The sequence below is a fragment of the Paroedura picta genome, chromosome 11 (assembly GCF_049243985.1).
Source record: "Paroedura picta isolate Pp20150507F chromosome 11, Ppicta_v3.0, whole genome shotgun sequence".
Lineage (NCBI taxonomy): Eukaryota > Metazoa > Chordata > Lepidosauria > Squamata > Gekkonidae > Paroedura > Paroedura picta.
The window spans coordinates 63,570,269-63,582,694 of record NC_135379.1 but is presented as its reverse complement, the minus strand read 5'-3'; the positions used below and the strand labels follow the sequence as shown (position 1 = coordinate 63,582,694).

Below are 12,426 nucleotides of genomic sequence, written 5' to 3'. Positions count from 1 at the left end.
AGATCTGTTTTGTGATGGGGTGACTACAGCCATATCAAAAAAACCCCTTTTGTGTGGGTTATTATCCTCCAGGCGGGACATGGAGTTCTTCCGAAACATTTCTCCAGACTACAGAGATCAGTTCCCTGGAGGAAATGGCAGCTTTAGAAGGCAAATTCTATCTATGGCAGGGGTAGTCAAACTGCGGCCCTCCAGATGTCCATGGACTACAATTCCCAGAAGCCCCTGCCAGCATTCGCTGGCAGTGGCTTCTGGGAATTGTGGTCCATGGACATCTGGATGGCCACAGTTTGACTACCCCTGATCTATGGTATACCATAAAATCCCTCCCCAAGTTCCCTGCTGCGCTGGTACTTCCTCCAAATCTCCAGGAATCTCCCCGGTTGGAGTTGGTAACCCTGCATTCAGTCCTTTTAAAAACTTGGTGGCTGTAAATGTTGCAAGGGGAAGGAAATGGGTGTGATTTCATTTTCCCACCATGCTTAAACTCTGTCCAGTGCCAGGGTTGCTTACTTTGCTTTCAGACTCTTTTCTTTGCACATTCCGGACACCCAGGAGTTCCTCGCCTTTATGACGATGCTTCTGCCCATCTGAAGAAGGTGGAAGCGGAGACGGTGAAAGCGGTTGGGCCATGGCCAGCGTTGCACATCGGCATGAACAAGGTACCGCATGGGAACCTTCTTATTCTGACCTTCAAAACAGTCCAATAGAACCTCCTATTATAAAATTCACCATGACTCCAGATCTTCAATAGCCCATCAAACCGGGTCTCTGTGAGTTGCATCAGACTGTTTTGAAGGTCAGAATAAGAAGAATCCATTGGACCATATGTGAAATTTGTATAAATAGCAATTTCCCAATAATCAGCAAGCTATATATGAGCCACCTAGGCCGGAGGCTTCTAAACTTGGGTCCCTATGATGTCTGGACCAGAGCAGGCCAGATTCACCAAAGGCAAATCAACTCTGGATCACGACGTTACCCTTTACCATCTTGCCAAGAAATACTCCAAAGGCAGGAGTGGAAAGCCATAGATCTTAAAAGTGCTTTTGATTCAATCCCTATAGACTGCTTATGGACCCAACTGAGCCACCTTGATATGGACCTGATATGGAATGTGATGCTGCAGGCCATTTAAGTTCCACTGTAAACTACAACAAAGGTGTGAAGCAAGGTGGCATCCTAAGCACCACATCTTTTCAACTGTGCATTGCAGAGCTGTCCATGATAAACAGTCACACCCCAATAATCACAGACCGGAGAGTCCCTCTTTTACTATATGTAGATGACAATGTCCTTCTATCCTGCATGAAGGCCTCCTCCACGCTTTTGTCTCCTACTGCAGAGCCAATGCTGTAGCTATAAATCAGGAAAAATCTAACATCTTAGTCTTTGGAAGATCTAGAAAGGTGTCTTCTTGTATTGATCATAGGGTGAAGAGAAGAAAGCTCTAGAGAAGAGCCTCCACCCGCCTCCAGCGTCACCTTCTGCAGCACCGGATCACTTGAAATGTAATATCCTCAAGGCTCAAGTAGAGGCTGCCTTTCGAGTGGGGGCTCAGGTGGGTCTCCTATCCATGTCAGCTCCTTTCCTACCTTCCTAAACTGTCCTCTGCGGTTGGCCAGGGTGTGCATGCACGTGTGTTTGTGTTATAATATCTTGATGACTTGCATGTATGAATGGGCTACCAGAGGTGGTAGCTAGGGTGGCCAATCACCACTTGAAGGTCTCCACAGCAACAAGGTCAGTTCGCCTGGAGGGAAAAAGCTGCTCTGGAAGGAGGGGTTCTGTGATATTATACCCAGCTAGGGTCCCTCCCCTCCCCTCCCCACCCGAAACCCTGCCCTCCATCCATCTCCAAACCTCCAGGTATTTCCCACCCCAGAACTGGCAACTCTAAATGTCTGGTAAGCCCTGTCCTGATCGGGTTGCCAACACCAGATGGAATAAAAAGATGGGGGGGGGGTGGAGCCTGGGGAGGTTGGGGCTTGGGAGGGAAGACCCCTCAGTGGGGTGCAATGCCATAGAGGTCTCCCTCTTGAGCAGCCATTGCTCCAGGGGGACTGGTCCTTGTTGTCGGAAGATCAGTTTTAATTCTGGGAGGTCTCCAGGCCCCACCTGGAGGTTGCCAAGCCAAGATCGCCTCACAGAAGACTTGGCAAGGGCCTCATTTCACACCTCCAGCGGTTAGGCATCACAGATCAAGCATTTGAAGGCTGCTTGCTGGTGCGTCCTAATGGCTGGAACTCAGGTGCAGAGAGCTGAGCTGGCTGGGGGAGGAACCCAAACAAGCATTTGAGAAAGACATGTTTTTTGTCTTCTCCTCACCCCCACCCCCACCCCCTTTCCCAGCTGCATGCATCAATGCCTGAAAATGTCTACTCATTCTATTCCTCCTTCTCCAAAATTTATCCGATCTGTATATAGAGTTGGTTAGGATGAGACACTCTGATGGGATTTGTCTTAAACACTGCATGTGATAGCAAACCTTAGAAAAAAACTTTTGGGGGGAAAATATTCTTCTCCCCCCATCCTAATGGACCCAAAGGTTGTTCTGTGCTGGAGGCTCAGATCCCTGCTTAACCTATTGATGTGGTTGTGAAAAGGGGCAGGGCTACACAAGCAGAACACACTCAGTCTCTGCAGTCCGGCACTGGGCTGTGTGTGATGTCGTACAGGAGACAAGTTGTGCCTTTCCCAGCTGGATTGTCTCCTTGCAATCTGTTTTTGTTTTCCCATCTCCGTCTGAGTAATGGCTGTCTGTTTACTCATGTGGAGAAAGTAAATGGCAGAGGCAGCGGCCCGTGCCCTCAACAGCCCTGTAGCACCCAGCAGGATCCAGGCAAAATATATGTGGCTCTGCAAAATGAGTAACGTACAAACTCCTCATTAACCACTGCTATTAATTCAGTCCCTTGATTCAATAGCGACAAAAAAATCATGCAAACAACTATTCAGAATTGATGGACATAGGTAACCAAATCTTATATTCTGGAGAAGGTGAACTCCCAGGAAGACCCCTGACCTCCAGACTACAGAGATCAGTTCCTCAGGAGAAATTGGTGGCTTTGGAGGGTGGTGTATCCCAGTGAGGCCCTCCCCAAACCCTTCCCGGACTCCACCTCCAAATTCCCAGGAATTTCCCGAGCCATGTGGATTGGATCCTAGAGAGAGTCATGTGTGCAGAATTCTCCCTGAGGGAAACAAAGTGGATTTGGGGTTACTATTGTGTCCGTCATTGCTTCTTCTGCTCAGGCAGTCAGATCTCACAGAGTCTCTGCAGGAAATACAGCAAGATCTACCTGGCAGACCATATTCTGGACAGTGCAACAAGCTCTGCATCATGTCGCTTGGGGTGGGCAAGGAGGCAAGCCAAGGCAGGATTCTAAACATCAAGCCAGGGACTGTGGCTCAGGGGCACGGCGTTTGCTTTGCATGCAGAAGGTCCCAGGTTCAGTTCCCGGCATCTCCAGTTGAGTCAACAAGACTGACCTTGATGAACCAGTCACTCAAGCAGCTTCATGTGTCCTGAGGAGGGGCCATGGGTCAATGGTAGAGCATCTGCCAAGGCTTCATGTACAAGGTCCCAGGTTCAATACCCAACATCTCCAGGTAAAAGAACCAGGTAGTTGGTGATGTGAAAGACCTCAGCCTGAGATGCTGGAGAGCCACTGATAGTCTGAGCAGACAAGACTGACCTTGAAGAACTGCGTGTCTGATTCATTCGAGGGCTGCTTCATCGGTTCTTCTGGGAGCCTATCTCTGATGCATGAGCTACACCCTCTGCACCTGTCAGAGCTGGACCTGGGACCCTCTGCATGCCAAGCAGACAGTCTTGCCTTTCACTGGATTGTTGAGCGTTTAGGGGGGAAGAGGGGGGAATAGACAGGCCTTCATTAAACAATATTCATATACAGAGATACGCAAAATCATTTGAAATGTGTGATGGTACTTCATCAGAAGTGATAACGCACGGGCAGCCCATGTGAGGACTGTGTGTGATGATTTCTTAGCCATCTCCTGTGCGTCTTGTAAGACACCCCCATGAATCCGCTTATCTTGCCGTAGGAGACTTGTGAGTAATGCAACAAGAGGAATGGCACCCTCCCTCCCACCTTCCTCCTTGTGTTCTGGGTTCCTTGCTGCTCTCTGTGGCCTGTGCTATGAGTCACCCCCGTGGAGGAACAATGAATAGGCAGAGCTCATCCTCCCTCCGTTAAGCAGGACGGTGCTGCCACATCCTCGTGAGGTCCTCTGCTCCCACCCGTGCGGTTCTTACATCAGCAACCTTGACTTGTGTTTAACAGTTGGGTTACCTTCTGCATGCAAAGCAGAACAGTTGGGTTTGAATCAGTTTGTTGACATCGGAAAAGGTTCAAAGCTTATTAATGTTGGAAGCCTGGGTGCCAGGCAAGCCAGGGACCGACTTGAGTTCTTTAACTGGCGTTGCTAAACCAAAGGATCGATCCATGATGTCCTGACCTGGCTTGCCCAGGCTAGCTCTATCTCATCAGATCATAGAAGTTGAGCAGGGCTGGCCCTGGTTAGTATCTCGATGAGAAATCACTCAAGAAGCCCAGGGTTGCTACGCAGGGGCAGGCCCTCAGTGGCCCACCACCTCTGTTCATCTCTTGCCTTCTTAGTCAGCTGAGACTGGTGGCTATTTCCACCCCCCGACCCATGATGCAGGGGCCTTTTTGAGGCCAAGGGCAGACACATGTGGCTTCTGTCTTCCTCACAGTTCAGAATTTTCTGCTTTTTTCACTGCATCAGATGCTAACTTTAGAATCTGAAATTGTGCCTGACATTCTGCACCTGCAGTTTTGTTCTGTCACCGCCTGGGACTGCACGTGCCACGTGTATTTTGTATTTTCTTTGGACGAGTGGGCAGTGCCATCTCCCATCAAGCCCACCTCATTTTTAGGCTTTTAAAAAAGCTCTTGCATGCACAATAACGCAATCATGCAGTAACATAATTTAAAATGTCAGCTACAAATGATAGCATGCATAAGCTTGCAGGTTGTGAGTTCCATGCTTGAAGTGGAATTTTATGTTCTAGTCCGGGGGTCAACAAACCCGGTCCGCGGCCCGGTGCCGGGCCGCAAAGGCCACAGTACCGGGCCGCTGCCAGCCGCGCCTGCCTTCACCCGCCCACAGTGAGAAGGAAGGGAAGAGGCAGGCGCATGCACGTCAGCGCCCCCGGTGGTGAAAACGCGCATGTGCAGCAATTACGCATGCGCGTTTGCACAGCACCAGGCTGTCAGCTCTCCCCTCACCCCGGAGGCGGTCCCTGACCTGAGAAAGGTTGGGGACCACTATCTAGTCCGTCCTTGCACAGGCCCAGACTTATTGTGACCCCTCCCCCCGATTCCTGTGATACTTGAATCACGCAAGCATGGGGGGAGGGGGGAGTCTCATGCCCAAGTGTGCTCCATCACTACACTTGCATGAAGAGAAAGCACGTTGGCCACCATTACACAACTGTTTATCAGCACAAAAGAACAGGGCGACGTGAAATGAAAGTTTTAAAAAAATGAACATTAGCCTAACAAAAATTCAAATCTGGGCTCAGCAGCACAATGACATTCTGTGAACCAATTGCCCATTTCGCAGTACTATTTACCTAGGAAAATGGGAAATGACAACTTTGGTTACATCTCTTGAACAGCATGGAGTTCTGGCGGGAGGGAGTGTGATGAAAAAGTCAAGTGCCCCGTTGCACCTTCAGTCTTGAACGTGTGTTTAGATGCTGGAGGGGGCAACGGGGGGGGGTAGGTGGGGGGTGCGGAATCCTAGTTCTTGGCAGCTGCACAACTCTGAATGACTTCTCCCAAGGTTCCCTCATGAAGGAAAATTTCTCCTCCTCATATCAATAGGGGAGAAAGATGGAGCAGAAAACAAAAATTTATGTAGGATCATATTCTGGAGTGTTCCCTAAAATCGGTCCCTATTGCCCCAAATTCACATTATAATGCAATCTTGTTCACTTAGGGGAAAAAATACAGTGGGGAGAGGAGATCAGGCCGGAGGAGAGGCAGGTAGTAGGTGGAGTCAGTAGGTATCTATGACGACACCACTGGAGGTGAGAATGATAGAGAAAGGAGACAGACTCGAATCCTGAAGCTCCTCACTGGATAACCATGAATTACCTTCCACCAGGGCGAAAAAAATCAGTATTTTGAAGATTCACAAACTGCAGCAGAAACTGGAATTGCATTCGGATCTACTCCGTAAGAGCCAGATTTTTGTGTAGAAACTGTAATATTCCAGGGGTATGAAAGGGGATTTCACTGAACCGCAGAAACAGGCACAGACAATATAGTCCTAGACTATAAGGCCTTGCTTATCACATACAAGACTCCCCCAGCCCCTAAGACCCTCTTTTGGGCCACCCGGACAAATCTTTTTTTTTTTTTTTTAAGAAAATTTTTATTTTTATTTTCCAGAGTTAAAGACAATGAGATACATGCAATCTATATTGTCAATACAGAAAAAGGAGGGTTATGCTCTTCATTTAATACACTTAGTTCCCTGTTTCAATCCCCTTTGTATTATTTTCTTAAATAGTTCAGGTAAGGGCCCCATTGTTCTTGAAAGGCCTCTTCTGTTTTTCCGTTAACTATCAGTGTCAGTTTAGCCATCTTGGCAAAGTCAGCTAGTTTATTCAGCCAGTCTTCTGTCGAGGGTAGTTCTTGCGTTTTCCATTTCTTGGCCAATTCTAGTCTTGCTGCCGTCGTCGCGTAGAAGAAGAAGCTCTGTGTGTGGGTTGGGAGGCACTGCGGAGGAACACTTAATAACATGGCTTCAGCTTTCATAGGGAATCTAAGACCCCACATTTTCTACATAATAGTATGTATTTTTGCCCAAAACTTATAAACTTTTTCACATCTCCACCACCACCCGGACAAATCTTGATGGTGGCACCAACAGACTCCACCTGGGAGGGGGAGGCTAGTTACAAAGAAGGGCCAAGATGCTAACAGCCCGCCTTTGCCTCCCCTGGGAACATTTCCGTGCCTTAACCGAGAGGCTTGTGTTGTTCATGGCCCCTCTGTGTCCTGTCTCAAGCGGCAATTGTAGCAGGCCTTCCACCTCCAGACAAGGATATGAAGGTCTCAGATGAAGATGCTTGTACTTGGGGCAGTTTGGTTGGTCTTTTGTATTTTGTTCAACTGTAGCAATGTTTGACTTACCTCAAAAAGTCATCCCTCTTTAAAATGTGCAACGGTTTCTGGATGGGGAGTCTGCTTAACTTTGCACAATTCTAAATCACGGCTGTTGTTTCAACAGATTGGAAAAGAGGAAACGTTGCTGGGAAACCCTCCCAAGACTTCCAGGGACCCTAACGTGAGGTCTGTTGATGCTTGCTTGTAAGGCTGAGATTCTGAACAGGAAGGAGTCACATCTTCCAGGAATGCATGACATATCTTCCGGGGGGGTGGGGGTTACCAATCCATAGAATAAATAGTGTTGCCTCTCCCTTCAACCACAGGTTGGTATAATTAGCAAAAGGGAGGGGGGAGAACTGTTAAGCAAAATGCTTAGTTATCCCTTAATGCTCTGATCAAAAATTGGGGAAATTAGCTATGCAAGAAGGGATAATTCTGGCCCCTACCTGGTGGAATGAGCTCCCGGGAGAGCTGCGGGCCCTGCAAGATCTTCCATCGTTCCGCAGGGCCTGCAAGACGGAGCTCTTCCGCCAGGTTTACGGTTGAGGCCGAGGCTAACATCTATGCCCCCCTGGGGACCCGGGACCTGGGATTGAGATTGGGGATTAGTACTATCAGTATCCCCTCTCCACCTGCTTGTAGTAGGAGGGGGAGGTTGATTAGCCTATCTTGCCAGGTTAGCTTGCTAACTGATAATGTTATATTGTAATTGTTGTTGAGGGATTTTAATGGATTTTATTGGGGTTTTTAAAATGTTGTAACCCGCCACGAGCCGTAAGGGAGTGGTGGGCAATAAATTGAATAATAATAATAATAATAATAATAATAATAACAACAACAACTAGCGAAATCTGTCTGCACAGTTTACAAGGTAAATTCATCCACGGGAGACCACAAATACTGTCAAAAATAAGGTGTGCGCTTTATTTAAGAACGCAAGTCACACAACAACACCAAGCAATTGCACTTCACACGTGTCAGGGAGGAAATGAGACAGGAAAGGGCAAAGTTCTGAGGGGAAAAGGGGGCAGCAGAAATTATACAATTACCTGTCTAGGAGATGGTGAAGTGGGGTGCGTCAAGGGAGGGGGTCAGCAACACGAATGAAACCAGCATCTGATTTGGGCGCCACCAGAGGGGAGTGAGCACCCTGTGGGCTCCAAGGAAGGGTATTCATACCCTTTCCGTAGCCAGATACGTGGTAAAAGTCACGTAGGCAAAATTGGGCTTGGGACAAAAGGGTGCAGATGCTTCCTTTTGATGTGGGCCCAAAAGGTTGATTGATCCAGGATGTCCAGGATCAAAGAGATCTGGGAAACTTGGGACCTGGTTTGATCTGGGTGACTAGAGAGAGCAACAAGGCTCTTGGCAAGCTGGCATTAGGTTGGGTGGATAGGAAGGGAGTTTCAAAGGCAAGAAGTGTCTTCTGAGGTCTGCAAGTTTAAGGTCGGGAAGGAGGATGCCCTTTGAAGTTGCCAGTACTGTGCATGGAGGGTTCACGAGGTCAGTCAGTCATGCCAGGCTCCACTGATGCTTTGCAAAGACAGGTTGGCCTGACTTTTGCTTTATGTCTTGTTGTTGTTGGGTGTGAAGTCGTGACCGATCCATCGCGACCCCATGGACAATGATCCTCCAGGCCTTCCTATCCTCTACCATTCCCCGGAGTCCCTTTAAGTTTGCACCGACTGCTTCAGTGACTCCATCCAGCCACCTCATTCTCTGTCGTCCCCTTCTTCTTTTGCCCTCAATCGCTCCCAGCATTAGGCTCTTCTCCAGGGTGTCCTTCCTTCTCATGAGGTGGCCAAAGTATTTGAGTTTCATCTTCAGGATCTGGCCTTCTAAGGAGCAGGCAGGGCTGATCTCCTCTAGGACTGACCGGTTTGTTCGCCTTGCAGTCCAAGGGACTTGCAAGAGTCTTCTCCAGCACCCGAGTTCAAAAGCCTCAATTCTTTGACGCTCGGCCTTCCTTATGGTCCAACTTTCACAGCCATACATTGCAACTGGGAAGACCATAGCCTTGACTAGACGCACTTTTGTTGGCAGGGTGATGCTTCTGCTATTTAGGATGCTGTCTAGATTTGCCATAGCTTTCCTCCCCAGGAGCAAGTGTCTTTTCATTTCTTTGCTGCAGTCCCCATCTGCAGTGATCTTGGAACCCAGGAAACTAAAATCTGTCACTACCTCCATTTCTTCCCCCTCTATTTGCCAGGAATTGAGAGGGCCGGATGCCATGATCTTCTTTTTCTTGATGTTGAGTTTCAAGCCAACTTTTGCACTCTCCTCCTTCGCCCGCATCAAGAGGCTCTTTAGTTCCTCTTCGCTTTCTGCCATTAGCGAGATATCATCTGCATAGCTGAGCTTGTTGATGTTTCTCCCTGCAGTCCTGATCCCAATTTGTGACTCATCTAACCCCGCCTTTCTCATGATGTGCTCTGCATACAAGTTAAATAGGCAAGGCGACAGTATACAGCCTTGCCCAACTCCTTTCTCAATTTTGAACCAATTAGTGATTCCATGCCCAGTTCTCACTGTTGCTTCTTGACCTGCATATATGTTTCTCAAGAGACAAATAAGATGCTCTGGTATTCCCATCTCTTTAAGAACTTGCCACAATTTGTTGTGCTCCACACAATCAAAGGCTTTAGCATAGTCAATGAAGCAGAAGTAAATGTTTTTCTGGAACTCCCTAGCTTTCTTCATGATCCAGCGTATGTTGGCAATTTGATCTCAAGTTCATCTGCCTGTTTGAAATCCTGCCTGTACTTCTGGAAGTTCTCGGTCCACATATTGCTGGAACCTAGCTTGTAGGATTTTGAGCATGACCTTGCTAGCATGAGAAATGAGTGCAATGGTGCAGTAATTTGAACATTCTTTGGCATTGCCCTTCTTTGGGACTGGAATGTAAACTGACCTTTTCCAATCCTGTGGCCACTGTTGAGTTTTCCAAATTTGCTCAATATGAGTGTAGCACTTTTACTGCATCGTATTTTAAGATTTTGAATAGTTCAACTGGAATGTTGTCACCTCCACTAGCTTTATGGTTGCTCGGACTTTTTAAGGCCCATTGACTTCACATTCCAGGATGTCTGGCTCCAGGTAAGTGACGATCCCATTGTGTAGTCAGGGATGTTAAGCCCGCTCTTGTATCTTCTGCATAATTTTGCCACTTTTTAAAATCTCTTCTGCTTCTGTGAGGCCCCTATCATTTTGGTCTTTTATCATACCCATCTTTGCATGAAACGTTCTCTTCATATCTCCAATTTTCTTGAAGAGATCTCTGGTCCTCCCCATTCTATTGTTTTCTTCTATTTGTTTGCACTTTCATTTAAGAAGGCATTCTTATCTCTTCTAGCTATTCTCTGGAATTCTGCATTCAATTGGGTGTATCTTTCTCTTTCTCCCTTGCCTTTCACTTCCCTTCTCGCCTCAGGTATTTGTAAAGCTTCCTCAGACAGCCATTTTGCTTTCTTGCATTTCTTTTTCTTTGGGATGGTTTTAGTTGCTACCTCTTGTACAGTGTTGCGAACCGTCCATAGTTCTTCAGGCACTCTGTCTATCAGATCTAATTCCTTAAATCTATTTGTCACCTCTGCTGTATATTCGTCAGGGATATGATTTAGTTCACACCTGAGTGGCCTAGTGCTTTTCCTTACTTTTCCCTTCCCATTGTCCCACAATGAGGTCTGTTATAGGTGCTGAATCAGTGTTTCTAGCACCATAGAATTTAAGCCTAAATTTTGCAACAAGAAGCTGATGGTCGGAACCACAATCAGCTCTTGTTTTTACTGACTGTATAGCAGAGCACATAGTCAATCTTTGGCTGCAGAGCACATAGTCAATCTGATTTCTGTGTTGACCGTCTGGTGTTGTCCATGTGTAGAGTTGTAGAACTGGTCAACTTCATCCTCTTCAGCAGCAGTGGTTGGGGCATAGACCTGGATTACTGTGATGTTTAATGGTTTGCCTTGTATTCGAACTGAGATCATTCTGTCATTTTGGGGATTGTATCCCAATACTGCTTTTCCTACTGTTTTATTGATTATGAAGGCCACTCCATTTCTTGCCCACAGTAGTATACCTGATGGTCATCTGAATTAAATTCACCCATTCCTGTCCATTTGAGTTTACTGTTTCCTAAAATGTTGATGTTCAGTCTTGTAATCTCTTGTTTGACCAAGTTTGCCTTGATTCATGAATCTGAAGTGGTTTGCCATTTCCTTCTCCAGTGGATCACCTTTTGTCAGAGCTCTCAGCCATGACCTGTCCGTCTTGGGTGGCCCTGCACGGCATAGCTCATAGCTTCACTGAACTACGCAAGCCCCTTCGCCAAGACAAGGCAGCAATCCTTGAAGGGGGCTTTATGTCTAAGCCAGAGTAAATGTCCAGAGTTCAGAGTCTTGCTTGAAGAGCACACAGGTGCTATTCTTATCCCACAATGAGGTCTGTTATAGGTGCTGAATCAGGGTTTCTAGCATTATAGAATTCAGCAGGGGTAGTCAAACTGTGGCCCTCCAGATGTCCATGGGCTACAATTCCCACGAGCCCCTGCCAGCGAATGCTGGAGGGCCGCAGTTTGACTACCCCTGGAATACAGTCTAGAGGGTCTGGTTGTCACTGGTTATAATCGAGGGTCTAGTACAATTCAGAGGTATTGCTGCATTGGTAACAGAACAAATCAATAAATTATTAAATATTACGTCTTTAAAAGCATGTGCATGGCTAACATCAACACCCCTCCTGAATAATGCACTTTCAGTTCACTTTCAATGCACTTTGCAATTGGATTCTACTGTGTGAAAACAGCAAAATCCACTTGTAAATGATCGCTAAAGTGCATTGGAAGTGGATTGAAAGTGCATTATCGTTTTTTGTTATCTATGGACCACTGCATAGGCTGTTTTAATTGTTTTACTGATCTTTGATATTAACTGCTATGATATTGCTAACATTGTAATGGCCAATGGCTGGAAACAATAAAGTCTTATACATACATACATACATACATACATACATACATACATACATACATACATACATACATACATACATACATACATACATACATACATACATACATACATACATTATTCAATGTGTGTGAAAGTGTCTCAAGTCGTGTGTTCATATCACCCATCAGGATTAACTGTATTGTTGGATGTCTAGCAGACACGTTATCCTCATATTTAGAACATATTTAGAACTTTCTATTAAGAGTTAAAACTCTTAAACAAATAGCCATCTAACTTGATTGGGGTCT

General features: G+C 46.6%; 1 protein-coding gene across 3 annotated transcripts in view; it reads left to right on the top strand.

Moving 5' to 3' along the window:
• EPB41L4B (erythrocyte membrane protein band 4.1 like 4B) overlaps nucleotides 1-12,426 on the top strand; it is a 103,478-nt gene that overhangs the window by 59,219 nt on the left and 31,833 nt on the right. For all 3 annotated transcript variants that reach the window (XM_077302657.1, XM_077302658.1, XM_077302659.1), the window contains exons 17-19: nucleotides 556-662; nucleotides 1,433-1,561; nucleotides 7,291-7,352. In XM_077302657.1, coding sequence (XP_077158772.1) covers nucleotides 556-662; nucleotides 1,433-1,561; nucleotides 7,291-7,352 — 298 coding nt within the window. The remainder of the gene's footprint in view (nucleotides 1-555; nucleotides 663-1,432; nucleotides 1,562-7,290; nucleotides 7,353-12,426) is intronic.